The sequence below is a fragment of the Silurus aristotelis genome (assembly GCF_946808225.1).
Source record: "Silurus aristotelis genome assembly, chromosome: 1".
Lineage (NCBI taxonomy): Eukaryota > Metazoa > Chordata > Actinopteri > Siluriformes > Siluridae > Silurus > Silurus aristotelis.
Genome location: NC_139574.1, coordinates 32920513 through 32943419, shown reverse-complemented (window position 1 = coordinate 32943419; position 22907 = coordinate 32920513). Strand labels below are relative to the sequence as shown.

Genomic DNA, 22907 nt, shown 5'->3' with positions numbered 1-22907 from the left:
CTAGAGGCAGCATCTTTGCAAGATTCAGGAAAGATTTCACTGTGCTGTACTGTATATGTATTGATTCGATTTAATTTTTTTTTTTAAGAATATCATCGGATTTTGCACCGATGCGAAGAGGAAGTGGTGGGAAGTGGAATGTGTTGTGTCATGCTGGGGGGGGGGGGGGGGGTGTTCAGCTGTTTAATCACTGCTTTAATCACTTATGGTTTTGTTCTGCAGTTCTGCTGGCACAGTGAGGAGCTCGACCAGCAGATGGAGTTTGTGATGACTGTAGTCAGAACCATTCGATCACTCAGGGCTGATTACAACCTGACCAAGACACGTGCAGACTGTAAGAGCACTGTGCTACACACATACAGGAAAAAAACATACATATATATAAAAATATATGGGCTGCAGCAAACAATTTATTTTGATAATCTATTAACTTTTTTTTTTTTTTTTCCGATTAATTGGATACAAAATTACATTGTTGAATTTGATGTTTTGCTTATTATGACTACCCTAGTTTGAGGCCACATATTGAGTTTAAGTATAGAATATTTGACATTTTAAAGCATATAGTAGCTGCTTGTGTAGGAGTGCGTGGGGGATTTCTCCTTAAACAAATTCACTCATGCTGGTTCAAGAAAAAAAAATATATAAATACAGCATTCGATTATACAAACAAACAATTTTGCCGCATGTGTGTGTATATATAATATATTTGTGAAATTTGCTAATACAATTAATTTGAAATCAGTAAGTAAATAAAATACAGCTGCCAATGCTCGACCCAAAACTCTGGACTAAAAGTGTTACCAGATTGTTGCCTCATATATTTGAAGATACTGCATCCAAAAGGCATCCTATAGAGTTGTGGGCCTATATAGGTGGGAAAGGCGGGTGTCCCAACACTTTTGCTTTATGAATGTGCATCTGGAACTGAAAACAGAAAGAGAATCACGTTATCACATCTAAATCATAAAGCTTCTGAAAATCCAGCGTTCAGAAATGAAAGGAACCCATTTTTCCTGTCGTGTGTTTTTTCCTCTCAGGTTATCTGCAGTGTATAGACTCCACTACGGCGTCTCTGGTGGAGGAATACAAGCTGCAGATCCAGACTCTCTCCTACTCTCAGGCCATCCACCCAGTCACAGGGAGTGAAGGCATCATTTCAGACGGCTGTGCTGTGGCCATCGCTTCAGACAAGTGCACTGTTCATCTCATGCTGAAGGTGAGCTGTGTCATTATTTACAATGGGACATGCTGGTTATATCACCACGTCACTGCATCGCTCTAACGTACAGCCGCTGTAATTATAATAATACTCCTTTTGATGATCGTTCCCACTGCAAATACAACTCATGATCAAATAGAGGTGGAATTGAAACCTTCAACGCAACACACGTTTATTCACAACGTCCGTTCTTTACTCGGATATAGAAAAAAATTCATTAACTCCACTGAAAAATCTTTTTTAATCACTAAACATTTGTTTTACTGATGCGCCAAGTGGAAACATAGGAAAAGTTCCGTTTGGTGTCCCGATGATTTACGTCATTCAAAACACCGTTATTACTTGAAAACCTTCGGAAGAATTGTGTCTTCGTGCTCTATGATGAGTTTGGTTACATTAGTATTAAACAAAGATTTGCATAAAGTATCAATATTTGTCTATGGCCATGTTGATTTGATTATTTAAAAACTTAAAGCATTTAAGTTGCATTTAGAATAGATATGAATGTGTGATTAATTACGAGATAACTCCTGACAATCGTGCGATTAATCACGATTAAATATTTAAACAGCCCTGATATAAATATATACACACATGTGTATGTGTGTGTGTCTCACCACCTTTTCTTGTTCTTGGTTTCTCCACCCAATTAATCTAGATTTGATATAAAAATTGGAAGTGTGTTGATATGACCTGTATTATCGGTGTGTGTGTGTGTGTTGATTGCCATTTCTTCCTCATGTTCCCGTCCTCTGCACAAGGGTTTGATTGATGTAGAAAAGGAGGTGGCCAAACTGACGACAAAGAAGGGCGAGCTGGAGAAGCAGATGGAGAAACTGGAGGAGAAAATGAAAAAGAGCGACTACAAGGAGAAAGTCCCGCTGAAGGTTCAGGAGCAGGATGCTGACAAGGTAATGAAGATGGGTTTGTTTTGATGCATTCACACTGTAGACTTTTGGAATACAAATTGATTGGAGCCAAATATCTCATTCTAATATCTCTCTCTCTCTCACTGTACAGCTGAGACAAAGTCAGATCGAGCTACAGAAAGTGACTGAAGCTATGGAGAACTTCAGAAAGATGATGTAATGCTTCTTCACCTCTTCCTTGGGTATATTTTTACACGTCGATGGACGGCTTGTAGTCTGTAGCTGTGAAAGTGCGTCTCTGCTGCTTAACCGCTGTCTTCTAACATCAGGAAAGTTCATTAAATATTATCTTTGAGTCTCTATTATCTTGTTCTTTATAAAACGCTTTAACCTCCACTACAAAAATGGCCTCTGTTCAGCGAAACGTTGTGCACCATTTATATTTGACTTGCACTTTATCGACTTGACAAAAGTTTGTGGACACCTGGCCATATGATTGGGATGTTCAAAGGATACATGGCAGTCCTCCTTTGCTGTAAAAAATAATCTCCACTCTTCTGGGAAGATGCTCCACTAAACATTGGACCTATATCTTTGTGGTAGCAGTTTGGGGAAGAACCACATAGGGCTGGAAAAGTCTGGTGTCCCAATACTTTTGGTCATTGTAAATATGTAAATGAGAAAAGAGGAGTCTGTAGGAGAAACTGCATGGAGGTTTGGATCGAGCAGGCTGCTGGTTTTTACAGAAATCACAACAGCCCTCATCTTTATTAGGTGTTGTTTTTTAATACAGTAATATTCAGCTTGGCCATGACTCATAAATAATAAACTGCTCACAAAAACTGAGGACAGAGAAACACACACGAAGCAAAAAAAAAATAAAAAAGTAAAAAAGGGATTGGCCCGGTACCTTCCGAAGGAACGTTTGCATTAAACGCTTGTTTATTTTAAGCCTTATAGAAGCACCAAATTTAAACGTCCAAAATTCTTCAAAAGAAACATGCAGACGTCCAAAAAAAACCTAAATTGAACATTTTAAAGTTTAACACTAACATTCCACAGTTTCTCAGTGCTTCACTTCGTGTAGTCTCTCCATTCCGGTCTCTATTTCTCTTTCTTGCTGGCTTCTTGGAGCTTCGAGGGAACATGAAACTCCGAGAAGGGGAGAGGAGTGCAATGCGTCGTCTCGAAATTCCTCAAGTACTTTCGAGCCTACGGAGAAACGTTCAAGAAAAATAAATAAATAACCCAAGCGAAAGTCATCACTGGTCAGCACCTTTTTGATAAAGTGATTACTGCACTGATTGGTACGAGGAGGTATCAAAAAATTATTTGAGACTAGTTTTGGAACACGTCAACAGATGGCAGCACGAGACTGCACGCACAGTCACAGGGAGCACCGACCCATGAAGGTCGGTGCTCCCTGTGACTGTGCGTGCTGCCATCTGTTGAGGTGTTCCAAAACTAGTGCTAGTGCCAAAATACATCATCCTGTGGACGTCACCCTCTTTTGAAGCTCACTGTTTTGACAGTCTTTGAAAAGAAGACCTCCGGGACACATTCAAAAAGTGGCAAGACCACTGGGAGCGCTGTATTGTTGTGCAAGGGGACTGTTTTAAAGGTGATCGGGTGTAAAAGTACTTTCTTGTAAACCTTTTGATGCCACCTCAGATGTTTCAATATTTTTTGGAAAAGGGACCATGTACAATTTTAGCATAAGCGTTTTTATTTGATACATTGTACCGAATTTAGCCAATGGCTAGTTTTCATCCGTGGTCCCTTGGCAGGTAATAATAAACAAACAAACGCACACATACAATACAATAACACCTTCCGTTAAGTCAGTGTTTACCGATTTGAGTTGATTTTAAATAAAGTTTTATTCCAGTGCATAGTAGCTTTTGCAGAGAAAGATAACGGCCCAAAGGCAGAATTTAACCCTGAACCGATGCAACCATGTTAGAAGACACGTCCTGTAGAGTCGTGGAAAAGAGCTTACTGTTTTAGAAGGATCAAACGATTAGCCTGCATCATGCAAAGAAAACCAGTGAAATTGGGTTAGGAACTGTCCAATGCATTATTCGAACCTGGAGACATAGTGGTGAACCGTGATCGAGGAAGAACTGAGGTGAGTTGGTGAGGTCAGCTGAATATATTCTAAATAACCAGGTTTTACATTATTTCTTCATATTCCTAGATCACAATGCCAGGATTCTAAATGCTCAAAATGTTCAGGAATCTTGGGCTGTGCTGGAGAAGACTTTAAATCGAACTCTGGATAGAAAAATGTATGTTGCTATATTGCATATTGAAATGATGCCATGTCAAAAGCATGGTGTGTTTCATTTCTGCTTGTGTTTAGAAATACATTTGAGTAGGAGTAATATTTTCCCCTCACCAGAAAAAGAGCGAGCTGCGGTCGGCCTTCGAGATTCATTTCCTCCTGACCTGTAACACACACGAGAACAGATAACAGATCACCCCCAGCCCCCACTAGGTGTTTATACGCTCTGCATAACTCGTCAATTGTGAGATTAAGCATCAATATGCGATGTGTTCGAGTAGCAGAGTTTAGAAATTTGTGTGCAGCAGCACCTCCAATGATTATGAAAGAAAAAAACCAAAAGAATGATGGGAAGAAATGAGGCTGGGACTGATTTCTTTCTAACCCAAGGTTCGTGTGAGATAAAAACCCGAAGGAGCTGAACAATTGACCGTTCTTTGTTCCCCAAAATGCTTTTGTAGGTAGAGGCAACTAAAAGTGAATGCATCCAACTTCCCATGTCTTTACGAAAAATAGTTGGGCACAAGTTCTTTAACATTACCACCATAAATAAGACTAGAGATCGACCGATTTTACTGAAAGCTATGTTAGGATGGATGGTACTTGCCGAAAACAGATTAATCAATCGTTAATAAAAAACGAATCATACTGAATCATGAAAATGTGGCAAATGACATAAATCTTAATGACAAAAGAAGACACTTTAAATAAACAGCATGTCGCACTAGTGATTCGTCTCTAGAGATTATTAAGGAATGCAACCCGGAAAAACTATCGGTATTTTTTGTTAATAGTCCAGCAATCATCTTTCGGTGCCGATTAATCAGCAAAACCGATAAATCGATCACCCTCTAGACGGGACCCATGTGATATAATGCATAGCTCAACTTTAGTGGGTTTTCGAGCTAATATTAGAAATTTTAGTTTTTCTACATCCAATCTTTGGCCCTGTGCATATTGCCGTGAGCATGTTTTAATAGTGTTGCTGTAAATCTCCACACCCAGCTTCTGTGGTTAATGTTATTAAACACATTACTGAATATTCAGTAGTGATCAGTTTTCTTACCAAAGAATGGAGCGTCTGTGTCTGTTTGAAAAGTCTGCAGCACAGACAGACACCAGTCATCGTCCACCTGATACCCAGTGTATACAGACTCTTTAAAAAAAAAAAAAAAACACAAAACAAACAAACAAAAAAAAAACGGGATGAGTCATTTTTATTATTTTATGCACTACAAACAAGCAGGACAAGACAGGGAATGTCACACACACACACACAAACCTCCATCCTGTTGTGAACCCGCTGCAAGCCACTCTCTCACTGCTCGGATGCCGTCCTCCTTCATCACACTTGGATACCTGAGTCGCACAAAGAAACCGGACATGACGTTACACTCTGTGTAGAACTGCGAACGTCGCCGAGCGATCATTCATGTTAAAGGGAATTCCGTCTTGAAATTTTTTTAACTGCTCATCAGCTGAACAACGGCTGATTTAAATGTCAAGCAATCAGATGGATGGTGACTATTGCTGATGGTGAATAGGTACTGTAATATACAGTGATGGACAAAGTACACAATGCATGTACTTGAGTAAAAGTACAAGTATTTGCCTTCAAATGTACTTAAGTATATATATAATGTTATAATTTTCATTTTAGTCACAAGACTTTTTATGAATCCACTGTTTATGTGAAAAGACTCTGTTACGCTTAGTAATATCATTCTATTAATAAAATGATATTACTGAGTCAAACACTGATTGATATCATGATGATTATAAGCCCAAAACCTTTCAGCTTCTTCAACAACAACAACTAAAATCATGCAAATAAGGCCATGGGGGTTGTTGGGAAGTTCGAGTCAGGCGTTTCTTTCATCATTTATTTATCTCAAATTATTCTTTTTGATGTTGAACTGTATGTTGGTGCTGAGTAGATACCACCAAGCGGTAATCAAAACAAGTTCAAAGAGCGCGCGCTCGACCCTGATTGTAAGCTTGCGCGTGTTTGACCCGTCAAGTTTTTATCCACAAAAAGGGACGAGTGATTATGCAAAAAGTAGTTGAGTAAAATTAAATATTTGACTTTGAAACATCACTGATTATCTCATTATCAGAAGCAGGAAAAATGGACGAGCGTAAGGATTTAAATGAGTTTGGCAATAGCCAAATTGTGACGGCTAGACGACTGGGTCAGAGGTCGCAACATACAGCTGTCACTTAGCGTGTACTCACTTTTGTTGGCTGTATGTTGAGTTATTTTTAGAGGACAGTAAATCTGTACTGCTATACAAGCTGCACATTGACTACTCTAGAATATATCCACGTTTCATTTCTACAGTATTTTCCCTTGAGAAGATTTCATAAAATGGCTGTTGAATTGTGAGGGGTGCACTCACTTTTGTGAGATAGATTATATATATATATATAAAAGGATATAAAGTAAAAGAAATGTTCTCTGACCTGTGCTGGAGTATTTTCAAGAGTAAGTCATTTCCTCGGTTGGACATGATGTCCTCTGGTCCTCTGCAACAAAGCACAGAAAAAAACATTCAGTGCTGTGAATTGGTAAAAAAAAAAATCACAATCCCAAATTCTGATGAGAGTGTGAGCGCTTACGTGGTTGTGATGATTTCATCCTTGGTTCTCCTGATCAACAGGACTGGTCCCTGGTACCTACACAAGAAGACGTCACGCTCACTCACCTACACGAGTTTTATAAGAAGAAACGAACGTGAAGCGTACAAGGTCTTACTTGCAAAGCTGTTCGGCGTTGTTCAGGTTCATGTACTGCCGGACTGTGTGGGTCACCAACGGCCCTGTTTTCCCCCAAACACAAGCACACATCGAGCGTTGTGTTACTTTACACTACTGACTAACATCGAAATGCGGACGTGATGAATGTCAGGACACTTACTCCAGCTGTCGGGCATGACCTTTAAGGCCAGGGGCAGGAGGTCATCGAATGAGGCGTCCAAAACCAGCGCACGGATCTCGGGGTATGACATCACTGCCCAGGTGGCTGAAGGTAGACGAATGAAGAAGAAAAAATATAAAATGTGTACACAATTACTTACAAACTACAAGGATTGTGCCTTATACGTCACGTCACCTGTGTAAAAAAAACTTAAGTGATCAATTCACTCACAGGCCACTTTGACAGGAACAGTTATATAGCAGCCAGTCCTACAGCTCCAGGTAAGACTTCAGCGTTCAATGTGATCTGATTAATCGAGCAGTCAAATTGGAAGATGGTGCCAGGTGGGCTGGTTTGAGTATTTGTGACCCGTGCTGAGGTCTTGAGGAATTTCAACAGATTTCAACATGTCACGATTTTACACAGAATGGTGCACTAAACAAAAAACAATCTGATGCAAGAGAATTAAAGGAACTCAGATGAGCATCGGCTACACCCGCAGAACAGTTGAAGTCTAGGAGAAGAGCAGCCAACAGTGTACTGGTGTTCCTATTAAAGTGGCAGGTGAACTTTTTTTTTCCGAAGAAATCTGCCTACCTGTAAAACCTCCTATAGACCAGGCGTACACAATAATGTCACTCAACTGGAAGCCCAGTTTGTGCACAGCAAACTGGATCACTACGTCCATCGCGTTCGCCTCGTTCTGAGGAAACGGCACACCCTGGAACGCAGACGGAAAAACACACAGATGGTCAGCTCCCAACACTGAGATAAGCACCAGAAACCTGAGAGACTGGTTTCATCATCTCACTTACTGTACTGCCTGCGAATCCCGGGTGATTCCAGCCCAATACGGAGTAGTCACCTGAGAAAGAGGTGGAGGGGTGCAAGGGGGAAAAAAAAAAATGAATCAACTACTTCATGGGTTTCCAATTTTTTTTTTTTTTTTTTTATCAGTCACATTAACACTCACCATCCAGTGGAGTGCTCATGCAGCCAACCTCATAGAAACCTGCGTTCCCTTCACAGCAGATCACCTGAAAGGAAGAAACTATGGGATTTTTAATGCTCTTTGGGATATTATGCATTTTGGGTTGTCTGCCTGTAAAACAATCAGTAGGACTTATTGTGCAAATGATCCAGATTCTGGAAATCGGTCCAAACAATTGACACAATCTGCAATTAGACTTATTTACACAACCGTAAAACAGTATGTGATTTTTTTAGCATCACATTCCAAATTTAGTCCCAATTTTCCCTCCACTCTTCCGAGAAGATGTTACACTAGATGTTTTAGTGTGCTTATGGATATTTGTGTTCATCAGCCAGAGGCCTGGGGTGCAGTCAGCTTTCCGATTCATCCCAAAGGTGTTCAGTAGGGATGAGATCAGAGCTCTATAGCAGGACACTCAAGAGCTTCCTCTCCAAAGCAGGTAAACCAGATCAGGTTTTGGGTTTTATTTCCAAATTATTACTATACTATACACACTATTGGTGTATTCTATTTCATATAAAATACTCTGTAAACCTTTGTGAGTAAAGCTGACTCTGAGAAACGCACACGAATTCCAATGTTCAAAAGGCAATAAACTTTGTAGCTCAGTGGTTAAGGCTCTGGGTTACAGAGTGGAAGGTCGAGGGTTCAAGCCCCGGTATCGCCAAGTTGCAACTCTCGAGCCCATTAGCAAGACCCTCAACGCTCCGTGCTCCATGGGTGCCGAGAATATGCGAAAAACTAATTTCACTGTGCTGTAAAGTACATGTGAAAAGTATAAATCACCTTTACAGCAACTTTTTTAAATGTTTGAAGTATATTTAACTACATAAATAACTTCAGATATGGTCACGTTGCAGTTATGTTTAATCACAAGTGAATGAAGTACATCGTTCGGGTAAAAAGTATGCGCTCTTAAACGTACTTGGGTATCAAAAGTAAAAGGTTTATGAGAAACCGATTGGACTCACTGATGCGTTTCTATTCTCCTGCACATCATCGCTTTATAAGCTGAGACTTTTCTATAGTCACAGACACACCACTTTCACCTGAAACCTCGATGTTACGCTAATGCTCTCGCCACAGCTTCTCACTTAACGCAATTATTTATTCCACTTAAAGTAGTGAGAAGCGGCTTGTTCTTCTGTAATATGCAGGAGAGAAAAGCAAGGAAAAACGTATGCTTTAAAAGTAAAAGTTTCCTGAATCAAAATCTCTAATAAAGTATAAATAGTACAATCCTGTCCGTCACTGGGTTCAATGTTGCGGTTACAAAACGAGGGGCTTTTAACGGCTTTTCTATGAACTGCCTCTGAGTGTTTCCTCTCAAAAATGTACAGAGAAACGACGGTACAGTTTTACCTCTGACTTTTCCCCAAAAATCGAATTGGGACGAAGGATTGCCAAAAACGTGCGGTTCATCTCCTCGGAGCAGACGTCGAGTTATAGACAACTAATCAATAACCGATTATAGCTGAGAGTTTAACAACGCTAGGGTATAAATAGTTTGGGATTTATTTGAACACAACTTACCAGAGTTTTCCCATGACTTTTGTTTCTCCTCCGATCCACAAAAACGGTGTCGATTTGGTTTCCATCGCATGCCACCAGCTTGTTTCTCTGACCGTCGTACTACAAGTAAACAAAGAAAACAGGCTGAATTAAAAAAATAATAATAATAATAATAATAACATGCGTATATGGTGCCAATACTGTTTTTTTTCTAATGTGCATGTGTTTTGAAGTTACCTCCTCGATTAGCTTAGCCCTCCCCTGTTGTAGCATTGACCTCATAGCCTTCTGCAGCAGACCCACCGAGCCTGGGTACAGCATCCTCCGGCCAAAAGAGTGCGCTATCAGATAGCTGGAACGCAAACGCACCGTTCCGTTACGCACTTGGACCCATCACCCAAACTCACAGGTTTATAAGATATGAAAGACTGCGGTGATAAAGAGCTTTACGGCTTGTTTGGCTGGAAAGAAGGTATATTTGGGATAAGCGGGATAACCCATGCGCATTGATATGGAGAAGCCTTGAAATATTTGTGCACTACAATGACATGTTTCCCCTTATCAAGAAGCGCTAATGACTAGCATCATTAGGTTTGCTTTTGTGACGTGAAAAGCGTGAAAAGCAAACTAAAGCTCCCAGCAGTTTTTAGACTAAATATAACCTGAACTGATTAGACACACAGCTCTGGAGCAACGTGTTAAAGGCGTGATATAAAGACGGTTTGAACTTCATGTGAAGTTAAAGGCAAGAACATGTGATATTTGTCATAAGTAGGTCAAAAGCCGAATGTAGCAGAAAGCCAAACGGTATAATGCACGCATAGGCATGGATTTTCCCGCTGTGTATTTGGATCTAGAATTTAACCCGCTGTAATTCGCACACAGAGATGAAGCGGTGCAATAAACTCACGTTTTTTTTTGGGTTTCATTGCATAGTTATTAGAAAGACAGAGAGAGATTGTGTGTGTTTAGGTCACGTTTCTCTGCTAATAATGAAGCTGGTGGTGGTAACTCCATGTGCCCTTTAAAAAGTCATGCAGAAATCATCCGTTTCGCTCAGCGAGGTCATTAGGAGGTCTCCGTCTCACTCTGGATGGAGCTGTAGCTGTATGTTTCTATGGTTACAGCGGTCTATAAGGCAGTGCGTTCATTTACATCTCTGCTCAGACTGACTCTGACTGCTTGCTTCCAGAAAATTCAGGCCTCAGTATTCAACCAAACATCATTTTCTATACGGTTATTTATTTGTAATTAAGTCCATGTCGAAATGTTTAACATCCAATTACGTACCATCAGTCGCCGGCTCGGCTGAAACTTTTTTTTTTAGGTCAAAAACAAACAAAGGTGTGCGTGTGCCTGATAGTGATATTACATGTAGGTAATATTTCCAAAAGTTGATCTAGATCTACCGACCCGGTTATTTTTATCCATTCGGTCAATTCTGCAGTGCAAACGTCAACAACAGCTTTTACTGGAACGTAACCAGAGTATAAGCAGGATAACTCGCTGCTAGATGTCCTTCCCATTCACGTCGTGTGCAATTTGCCTTTCTGTGAATCGTGGCAGTTGTGTGCGCATTACCCGATGATGTGGCATGGCAGAGTCCGTAGTGAAGTCAGCAGGCTGTCTGCTGCTCCTCTGTGTTTGGGCTCTGGCTTCAGCAAGGACACTCCTGCCTTCGACAACTTCCTGTCAACACCCAAAGACCCTGTTATCACCTCCAGTAAGTCTACTTCAACATAGATTCCTCTAAGCACACAACCATAAGCATATACAGTGGATTTAAAAAGTCCAAATCCAAAAAAGGTATGTATTGGTATCACTAAGCGCACACCACACCCAGGGCATTATGCTTTAAGGCTACTATTCTTCGGCCGGAACGGTATCACGGTGGAGAGAATCATGTATAGTACTCAAGCTGAAGTGCAAATTCAAATTGTTTTGTTTTTCCATGAGGGACATGATTTTTAAAAATGTGATTACCCATTATACATACACACTTACGGATTGCTGAATTCTGTCCAGCTGAAATCCGCCGGCCAGTGCGAGAAGTCGAAGTCGTAGCTGGCGAGTTTTTTCTAAACGGGACGGAGCACAAACAGCGCCAACAAAGGCGTGATTACATCGGGGCCTGATTGCATCAGCATGCTGGTCTCGATGGGAATGTTGCTAAGAAGTGCTCGTGGCCTCACCTTGTTGCTGCTTGTGTGGTTCTTCTTGGTCTCCTCCAGAATGGTGATGAACTGGTGATACTCTGGGTTTCTCCAGCGACCCCAGCCTAGCGACAACCCGAAGCAAAAACACAAGTGACATACGGGATGTTTTTATTCATTTTTTTGCTTGGTTTGCTTTGAAAATCATACTTTACTTTTCAGTACAGGTCATTTCCAATGAGTGATGAAAGGTGAAAAATGAAGCGCTCACCTCTCAGACACGCGACTCCCAGTAAACACACCAGCACCGTGCCAATGTACTGGCTGATAGGGATGAGCTTAGTGCTACAAATATAACCTGAAACAAACAAAAAAATATCACTACAATATTCCATGTGTTTAATGCAACAACAACAACAAAATCTGTATAATTGTATATTATCTTTTAAACAGAAATGACTGGTGAACTTTAAAAACTCATGAGTGAAACCTCGGAAGGAAGCAGCCTCAAAAGGGAACACGTGCTCTTTTGGTTACACTGGAGAGTCAAGTATGGGAGTGTAATGTGAAAAAAATTTCTATGTGACTCTCAGACCACAGGACAGCCTTATAGATTACAGGAGCTATAGAAGGTTGTCCAAGTTACAGGGAAATGCAAATATCTTGTGATTATAATTTTTTTTTCATTGCGATATTAGTTCCAGTGACATTGGAGGGCAAAATAATAACGGGTACGATATAAACTGTAATAAGGTCTGAACTTGTAAACTGGACTTTCGCATTTAATGACAATTAAACGTGTAATGCTGCAGACCATGATTACACTCCGACCAGAGAACCCGTTTATTAACCACTCGTCGTTCGTTGTCCATTATCGGTAGACAGCCTCGTTTTTTTTTTTTTGTGTGTATACACCCACTTGACACGGGACTCAAACATCTACAAGGAGGCGGACGCGCACGCATATACGGACGGCGCTGAGGTGCTATTCGCAAACGCCATTAGCATATATGAACCGACTGCTATGATTAGACTTGATTAGGCCACCATTATAATCAGCGCTCGTGGTTGGAAGCAAATGCAACCTATCAACTCTTTGCGCCGAGAAGAAGCAATCAGGCGTCTGCGACCCTTGATTACCCGACGCAGGAGGTGGAATGGAGCGAAAAAGTGGAGCGGTTGGAATCGTGCGAGAACCGGATCTGCGACGTGAGCGGTTGTATACCTTTCCTGTAGAGATAGCTGAGAATGAGAGGTGAGCTGTAATAGGAGAGGGACCACAGCACTGAAGCCTGGAGGGAAGAAAAACACAGTTTAATTACTTTCAGGACTCTTGGGACCAGCTCATCGAGTTCAAGCCAGAACATTGAAACCATGTGCGTAATATCATATAGTTCCTCTTGTGCCCCCCAAAACAGCTCTGACATGTCCAAACCTGGACACGAGACCTTGTGCTGTGGAATGTGGCACCAAGACGTTTTGCAGAAGATCCTTTAAATGCTGGAAGTTATGAGAAGGATCAGATTGTTTGTCCAGCTCGATTGGACTAAGATCTGGGGAGTTCAGAGGCAACACCTGCAACCCTTTATCGTGTTCCTCGAAGATTCCTGAACGTTTTTTGCATTGTGGATGTTGAAGGCACATTATCCTGTTGAAAGAGACCTCTGCTATAAGGGAACACTGTTACTAACTTGGTCTGCCATGCACATGCACCCGGCCGTCCACATGATATAAAAGGTTCTTTAGTTACTCCATGGTCCAGTTCTGGACTGCGATGCATCTCCATACACAGCCATTTATCATGCATTGTTTGTTTTGACTCCTTTTTATCAGAGCCAGCATTAACTTTTTCAATGGTTTGTCCTACAGTAGCTCTTCTGCAATATCAGACCAGACCTTGGACCACTTTTGGTAGAAGATAACCCCTGCATCCCAGGTACACCCCACGAGATCTGCAGTTTTGGAGATGCCCTGACCCAGTCGTCCAGACGTCACACATCCAGCCCTTATATATACAGTGAGGAAAATAAGTATTTGAACACCCTGCTATTTTGCAAGTTCTCCCACTTAGAAATCATGGAGGGGTCTGAAATGTTCATCATAGGTACATGTCCACTGTGAGAGACATAATCTGAAAAAAAAAATCCAGAAATCACAATATATGATTTTTAAACTATTTATTTGTATGATACAGCTGCAAATAAGTATTTAAACACCTGAGAAAGTCAATGTTAATATTTGGTCAGTAGCCTTTGTTTGCAATTACAGAGGTCAAACGTTTCCTGTAGTTTTTCACCAGGTTTGCACACACTGCAGGAGGGATTTTGGCCCACTCCTCCACACAGATCTTCTCTAGATCAGTCAGGTTTCTGGCCTGTCGCTGAGAAACACGGAGTTTTGAGCTCCCTCCAAAGATTCTCTATTGGGTTTAGGTCTGGAGACTGGCTAGGCCACGGCAGAACCTTGATATGCTTCTTACAGAGCGACTCCTTGGTTAACCTGGCTGTGTGCTTCGGGTCATTGTCATGTTGGAAGACCCAGCCTCGACCCATCTTCAATGCTCTAACTGAGGGAAGGAAGTTGTTCCCCAAAATCTCGCAATACATGGCCCCGGTCATCCTCTCCTTAATACAGTGCAGTCGCCCTGTCCCATGTGCAGAAAAACACCCCCAAAGCATGATTCTACCACCCCCATGCTTCACAGTAGGGATGGTGTTCTTGGGATGGTATTCATCCTTCTTCTTCCTCCAAACACATTTAGTGGAATTATGACCCAAAAGTTCTATTTTGGTCTCATCTGACCACATGACTTTCTCCCATGACTCCTCTGGATCATCCAAATGGTCATTGGCAAACTTAAGACATGCCTGGACATGTGCTGGTTTAAGCAGGGGAATTTTCCGTGCCATGCATGATTTCAAACCATGACGTCTTAGTGTATTACCAACAGTAACCTTGGAAATGGTGGTCCCAGCTCTTTTCAGGTCATTGACCAGCTCCTCACGTGTAGTTCTGGGCTGATTTCTCACCTTCCTTAGGATCATTGAGACCCCACGAGGTGAGATCTTGCATGGAGCCCCAGTCCGAGGGAGATTGACAGTCATGTTTAGCTTCTTCCATTTTCTAATGATTGCTCCAACAGTGGACCTTTTTTCACCAAGCTGCTTGGCAATTTCCCTGTAGCCCTTTCCAGCCTTGTGGAGGTGTACAATTTTGTCTGTAGTGTCTTTGGACAGCTCTTTGGTCTTGGCCATGTTAGTAGTTGGATTCTTACTGATTGTATGGGGTGGACAGGTGTCTTTATGCAGCTAACAACCTCAAACAGGTGCATCTAATTTAGGATAATAAATGTAGTGGAGGTGGACATTTTAAAGGCAGACTAACAGGTCTTTGAGGGTCAGAATTCTAGCTGATAGACAGGTGTTCAAATACTTATTTGCAGCTGTATCATAAATAGTTTAAAAATCATATATTGTGATTTCTGGATTTTATTTTTTTTAGACTATGTCTCTCACAGTGGACATGCACCTACGATGAAAATTTCAGACCCCTCCATGATTTCTAAGTGGGAAAACTTGCAAAATATCAGGGTGTTCAGATTCTTATTTTCCTCACTGTATATATACACCCATATATATATATATATATATATATTATATATATATATATACACATTTTTTTATTTTTTTTTGCTTTTCACACATTAACTGTGAGAACTGACTGTTCACTTGCTACCTAATGTATTCCACACCGTGTCAGGTGCCAGTGTAATGAGATAATCAATCTTATTCCCTACATCTGTCAGCGGGTTTAAACATCATTGCTGTTCAGGTAATAGAAATACAATGAACATTTATTATTATAAATACCCAGAACAATACCCAGGAAGCTGACCGGAAAAAAAAAAACAAAAGAACAGTATCAAATATAATGTTGTCACCAGAAACAGCAATCATTCTCAATCCTTTCCAGATGTAACATGGCCTGCATCTCAATTTCGCCCGCTGAGGAAGTTCAACCTGCACACAGGATCTGCTCACACAGTTTTACTCAGCCGTTATCAAGTCTGTCCTGTGCACACTACAGGAACTGATCACACTACTGTGCACACTTGCTGTGTTTGACTTGTTTGCCGCGAGTTACGTGTTTGTATCTCTCTCGGCGTCTTTCAAACAAACTTTGCTATCTATCTATCCGTTTTTCCACTTTTAATAATCCTTAATTGTTTTTGTCTTCCTGACTTGTGCCTGTAGTTAGTTAACTCGACTATAACTAGTGTTGTTTATATTTATTTTCTCTCACTCACATCTCTGTATAATAAATCTGTTCGTGACGATAAGCACTATGCCGGTTGTTTGTCTGCATTCGAGCACAGGTGAGGACTCGTTCGAGTTGCAAACGGTGGCGTTGGAGATGAAGGCATTGGAGAAACAGATTCGCGAGCTGCATGTAAAGCATGACCGGCTGCGAGAGCGGAAAGCGGCGCTGGAAACATCCCGGGCGGACGCGCACTCATCCCAGGTAAACTCCCGGGTTGAACCTAACGCTCCCAGCACATCAACTCCGCGTGCTTCTATGCCCAGGCCCAGCGCACCTACAACACCGGCACCGGTGCAACATGGACCCTGGATGCGGCCGCGGCGGAAGAGACAAGCCAAGCCCCGATCGAGGACGTCTCCACCTCCACCACCGGCCTTCGAGATCTCGACCGAGAACCGCTTCGTCCCCCTCCGCGAGACGGAACGCGACACTGTTATTCTCGGAGATTCCATCGTCCGGCATGTCCGCGCTACCCGAGCTAAAGGTAAGGTGCACACTCGCTGTTTTCCTGGTGCTCGTGTTCTGGATGTCGCTGCGCAGGTACCCGCGATCCTGAACGAGAACTTCGGAGCGGTTGTTCTCCATGCCGGATCAAACGACACCAGGCTGCGGCAAACGGAGATCTTAAAGAGGGACTTCAGGATCCTGGTGGAGACGGTACGCAGCACATCACCCACAACGAGGATCATTGTGTCAGGACCTCTTCCCACTTACCAGCGAGGGGCTGAGAAGTTTAGTAGACTTTTAGCTCTAAATGAATGGTTACAGTCATGGTGTCGAGAACATAAACTTCTCTTTGTTAATAAGGATTTATTAAATTCTGGGAGCGTCCTAGGTTCTTCCGCCCTGATGGCCTGCACCCCAGCAGAGTTGGAGCAGCAGTGCTATCAGATAACATCTCTAGGATACTACACACCATCTGACTGGTAAGACATCAAGAAATCTTCAACTATAAGAACACGCATACTACAGACCAAATAGTTACAAGTTCACACACAGCCCAGTTTATAGAAACCATATCTATTCCTCAGGTAGTAAAACCAAGAATTACATACACAAGATCCAGAAATAATCTTATTGCAGTTAAAACTGAAAAATGCCAGATAAACAAACACAACAAAGTTCTAAAGTTCGGTCTTTTAAACATTAGATCACTTGCACCCAAAGCACTGATTGTAAATGAGATGATCACAGAGAATAATCTCGATGCACTCTGTCTCACTGAGACCTGGATTAAACCAGGTGATTATATGGGTCTAAACGAGTCTACACCGTCAGGATATGTCTATAAGCATGAGCCCCGTCAGACTGGTCGTGGGGGGGGTGTAGGAACCATTTATAGTGCTTCTCTTAATGTTAGTCAGAGATTAGGATTCAGCTTTAAATCATTTGAAGTGCTCGTTCTTAAAATTGCACTTTCAGACATGCACAGAAAACTCGCTCTGGTCACCGTGTACAGACCCCCAGGACCCTACGCTGATTTTCTTCATGAGTTTGCTTGTTTTCTCTCAGACCTCTTGATCAGCTTTGATAAAGTGCTGCTTGTAGGAGATTTTAATATTCATGTAGATGATGAAAACGATGCCCTAGGATTATCATTTGTCGATTTACTAAACTCTTTTGGAGTTAAACAAAACGTCACCAGACCAACCCACCGTTTTAACCACACACTAGACTTAATAATATCCTACGGAGCAGACGTCACTGATATAGATATTTTACCCCAGAGTGATGACATCACAGACCATTACCTCATACTGTACACACTACCGGTAGAGCAGATTAGCCGTGTTTCACCACGGTATCGACTTGGTAGGACTATTATTCCAACCACTAAGGACAGATTCATAAATAACCTGCCTGATTTATCTCAGTTTCACATTAAACCCATAACTGCTGATCATCTTGATGAGATGGCGAACAACATAGACCTTATCCTCACTAGCACTTTAGACACTGTTGCCCCCATCCGGTTAAAAAAGGTTCGAGAACAAGCACCTGCACCTTGGTATAATAGTCATACGCATGCCCTAAAGCGAACAACACGTAATCTGGAGAGAAAATGGAGGAAAACTAAATTGGAGGTATTTAGAATTGCGTATAAAGACAGTATGCTTAGCTACAGACAGGCGCTAAAAGCTGCTAGAGCTAAACACCTGAGCAAACTCATAGAAAATAACAAAAACAACCCCAGGTTCCTTTTCAGTACAGTCGCTAAATTAACAACAAATCAGGGATCTGAAAAATGTGTTCCATCACAGTTTAGTAGTGAGGACTTTATGAATTTCTTCACTGAAAAAATAGATAACATTCGAAAAACAATTGTGGCAGTTCAACCTCTGACAGCATCTCCCGACACAATCGTACTTACAACCCCACAACTACACTGTTTTACATGTATAGGACAGGAAGAGCTGTATGATGCTATTATGAAAGCTAAATCAACAACATGTCAGTTAGATCCAATTCCCACTAAACTACTGAAGGAAGTGTTATATACAGCTGGTGAGCCTCTTTTAAATATTATTAACTCCTCACTATCGTTAGGTCATGTCCCTAAATCCCTCAAGTTAGCAGTTATTAAGCCCCTCATTAAAAAACCTAATCTGGATCCAAGCACGCTATCGAATTACAGACCAATTTCAAATCTCCCATTTATGTCTAAGATTTTAGAAAAGATTGTCGCTGCCCAGTTATGTAACCACTTGCAGGAGAACAATATCTTTGAAGAGTTTCAGTCAGGTTTTAGGCCCCATCATAGCACAGAAACTGCTCTAGTTAAAATCACTAACGACCTGTTTTTAGCTTCAGACCAAGGCTACATCTCCCTATTAGTTTTACTAGATCTTAGTGCTGCGTTCGACACTATAGATCATGATCTTCTCCTCGATCGCTTACAGAATTACATCGGTATTCAGGGACAGGCATTAAGCTGGTTTAAATCCTACCTGTCCAATCGTTACCATTTCGTAGATTTAAATAGAGAGCTATCCAGGATAATGCTAGTAAATTATGGCGTGCCACAAGGGTCAGTTCTGGGACCCCTGCTTTTTACAATATACATGCTTCCATTAGGAAATATTATTAGAAGGCATGGAATTTGCTTCCATTGTTATGCTGATGATACCAGCTATATATTTCATCCAAACCAGGCGATACAGCTCAATTAGCTCGCATAACTGAGTGTGTTGAAGAAATAAGAGATTGGATGACCCATAACTTTCTGCTATTAAATTCTGATAAAACGGAGATTTTGCTCATCGGCCCAAAAAATAGTACACAGAAGCTCCAGCATCTCAGCCTGCATTTAGACGGTTGTTCTGTAACTACTAGTTCAACGGTAAAAGACCTGGGAGTTATTTTAGACAGCAACTTATCTTTCAAAAATCACATCAATCAAGTTACAAAAACAGCCTTCTTTCACCTTAGAAATATTTCTAAGCTAAGAAATATGTTATCTATATCTGATGCAGAGAAGCTCGTCCATGCGTTTATGACCTCTAGAATAGACTACTGTAATGCATTACTAGGTGGATGTCCTGCATCATTAATAAACAAGCTTCAGTTAGTTCAGAATGCCGCAGCAAGAGTTCTTACTAGGTCAAGAAAATACGATCATATAACCCCAATCTTATCGTCCCTACATTGGCTTCCTATTAAGTTCCGAATAGACTACAAACTACTGCTACTCACTTATAAAGCACTAAATGGTTTGGCTCCCATGTATCTATCCAGTCTCTTAACACGCTACAATCCGTCACGCTCCCTGAGATCTCAAAACTCTGGGCTTCTAGTAGTTCCTAGAATAGCAAAGTCCACTAAAGGCGGTAGAGCATTTTCACATTTAGCTCCTAAACTCTGGAATAGTCTTCCTGACAGTGTTCGGGGTTCAGATACACTCTCCCAGTTTAAGTGCAGATTAAAAACATATCTTTTTAGCAAAGCCTACACATAACACACATCACACACATCACATCACAACCTTGTGCTCCAGAACATCTGATCACATGCACATTATCAACTTGTGCTGTTAATATCATGAACAGCAGCTACGCTAATTCCTCTCCACTGCTTCTCTTTCTCTCCCCATCCGAGGCATCCTGAGGTTTGGCCAGCTCCAGTCACGTCCCACCTCGTGAAGATTATGGACCTATGGATGATCATGGAGAAGTAGATGCCGAGTGTTTAAAGGCCCTGGCATGGAGAAGCTGATGCTGGATCTATGATGATCACAAATTGTTCTGTATTGTTGAAAGATTTATGACCAAACTTTTGATGTCACCCATATGAGGATGGGTTCCCCTTTGAGTCTGGTTCCTCTCAAGGTTTCTTCCTCATATCATCTAAGGGAGTTTTTCCTTGCCACTGTCGCCACGGCTTGCTCATCAGGGACAAATTCACACCATTCACCTTCACTGTTGTTTTCTGTAAAGCTGCTTTGAGACAATGTCTGTTGTGAAAAGCGCTATACAAATAAACTTGACTTGACTTGACTTGACTACTGAACACGTCCAGAGGGAGAAAAAGGGCTCAGAAAACCACCCTTGATCCTTTTGTCGTCTGGAAAAGGAAAAGTTTCTGCCCCTGGTAATTTACCTCAAACACTTAAACGCTCTCCTCAATGTGCAACACCACTTTTCCTAATCTAAAGCTGTACTTTTTTGTGCAATAATATTCTTTATTTTCTTTATAAATGTGCAATAACATTTATTCTTTTCTTATTTTACTTTAAAAAAAAAGTGCAACTTGAAGCTTCTGTCACCAAAACAGATTCCTTGTAAGTGCACACACACTTGGCAATAAATCTCTTTACACACAATCCCACTTGAAAAAAAGAATCTTCTCAGGACCATGTAAAACAAATGCCATGCAGCTGTGAGTGAGTCACTTACCCAGCTAAGGATACTGTCAGTGTGTCTTTCCAAGCCTCGTGAATGGTAATCCCAACCCTGCAAATCAGAATTAAGTGTGAATTAACTGACAGCCTTTCACTTTTTTTCTTTTTTTTTAGGAACGCTAATACGTTCATGCATATATTAAATCAGCCAAACAGGTGGCAGCAACACCAGATACAGGTTTTAGTTAATGAGCCATGGGAATTCAGAGGGTAAAAACACCTCGGTGAGCAGAAAAGCATCTTCGCATGCATAAAACAGCCGAGAGAGAGAGAGAGAGAGAGAGAGAGAGAGAGAGAGAGAGAGAGAGAGAGAGAGAGAGAGAGAGAGAGAGAACAATTGTTACATGTGACCAAAAAAAAGCATGTCTGCATGCATAAAACAAAGACGAATACATTATGTTAATGAGAGCTTCATGAATAAACATTTTTATTGGTATGATCAATGGGATTTATATTTATAAGTGATGTGTTTTACAGTTAAATGGGCTGCAGAGGTTTGAGACTCTCTCCTTAACTGATGCATAGATAGATAGATAGATAGATAGATAGATAGATAGATAGATAGATAGATAGATAGATAGATAGATAGATAGATAGATAGAGTCAAATGAAAAATCACTTGTTACAGCTGTGGTCAGCAGAAAAGCATCACCACATGCATAAAACATCCAAACTCAACCATGATGCACCTGAAACGTTCGGAAGGATCTCAAATCCAAAATTCAGCACTAATAGTCAAGATATTGATTATTTCTTGACCTGATCAGGAGGAATTGATCTTATATTGAGACTAATATTTTGTCAATGGAAACTTCTGGAATATGATGAATAGGAAGCACACTTATAAATGATGTTTTAAAGTGAAATGGGCTGCAGAAAGGTTTGAATCTCTACTTTATTATTTATGCAGTATGACCGGTATATACAGTGCACTTCTATAGTGTGTAAAACCTGTGTTTACCCGCAGCACTTACATAAGACCTGGTGAGAGTCACAGCAACATGGTTTCATGTTCTACACAGGAACATGAAGACCTTTTTTTTGTTGCACAATTCAACCATGTCTTTTTATTCCTAACCCTAATAAATACTCTTTAAATCAGCCGTATATCATTTTGATTTGTAATAATATAATTCTTAGAGGTCACTGTGGCAGACCTTTCAATCTTTTCACCTGGTATTAGCATGCTAGCTGTACAAACCGAAAGCGCATACTTGTGTACTGTGTAGTATGTGTGAAGAAGAAAAAAAAAAAAAGAAAAAAACAGTTTGCAGTGGTAGCCTAGGATACTAGCACACTACCGAGTACAGTAGTGTGTTGAGAAAGAAGTAGTGCGGTAGTGTGCCGTTTAGGACGGAGCCGAGCCCGGAATTTAAAATAAAAACAATAATTTAAAAAAGAGTTTTTATTATGAAGGTGTCAAGTGCGTACCCTTCTTCCTGCTCTGCTCTCGGGTCGGGGGTAGTCCTGAGGCCGATGGATCCGGTGCAGACTGGGCCCGATTACGCAGCGCAGCCATAACCAAACAGCCATTATTCCTCAGTCGCCAGCTACGGAAGCCCATGTGGCGCAGCGCGAATACGCAAAGTATTCACCGCGTCTACAGTGCACTGGCTTGTCCTGAACGACTTCTTCCTTCGTAGAGAGACATTTTCTGTCACAGCAGCTATGAGAGGAGAGTTTTAGTCGATTTTGAATCGATTTCTAGTCGATTTAGTCAAGTCGAACCTTCAACATTG

At 41.2% G+C, this 22907-nt stretch overlaps 2 protein-coding genes across 3 annotated transcripts in view; one reads left to right on the top strand and one right to left on the bottom strand.

Moving 5' to 3' along the window:
- The window catches only part of vars1 (valyl-tRNA synthetase 1), a 21375-nt gene extending 18071 nt beyond the window's left edge, over positions 1-3304 (top strand). For both annotated transcript variants that reach the window (XM_083536007.1, XM_083536006.1), the window contains exons 28-31: positions 223-334; positions 1041-1219; positions 1984-2133; positions 2243-3304. In XM_083536007.1, the coding sequence (XP_083392133.1) occupies positions 223-334; positions 1041-1219; positions 1984-2133; positions 2243-2311 (510 nt within the window). In that variant the 3' untranslated portion in view covers positions 2312-3304. The remainder of the gene's footprint in view (positions 1-222; positions 335-1040; positions 1220-1983; positions 2134-2242) is intronic.
- Positions 2787-22907, bottom strand: abhd16a (abhydrolase domain containing 16A, phospholipase). Its single transcript, XM_083537366.1, has 20 exons — positions 22600-22907; positions 21164-21220; positions 13177-13243; positions 12223-12309; positions 11991-12076; positions 11803-11876; positions 11380-11487; positions 10036-10150; positions 9820-9918; positions 8266-8329; positions 8108-8157; positions 7890-8013; positions 7293-7397; positions 7131-7194; positions 6995-7051; positions 6839-6901; positions 5658-5734; positions 5442-5531; positions 4490-4539; positions 2787-3303 (listed from the first exon to the last, which is right to left on the bottom strand). The coding sequence occupies exons 1-20, from the start codon at positions 22699-22701 to the stop codon at positions 3196-3198; spliced, it is 1647 nt and encodes a 548-aa protein (XP_083393492.1). The 5' UTR covers positions 22702-22907; the 3' UTR covers positions 2787-3195.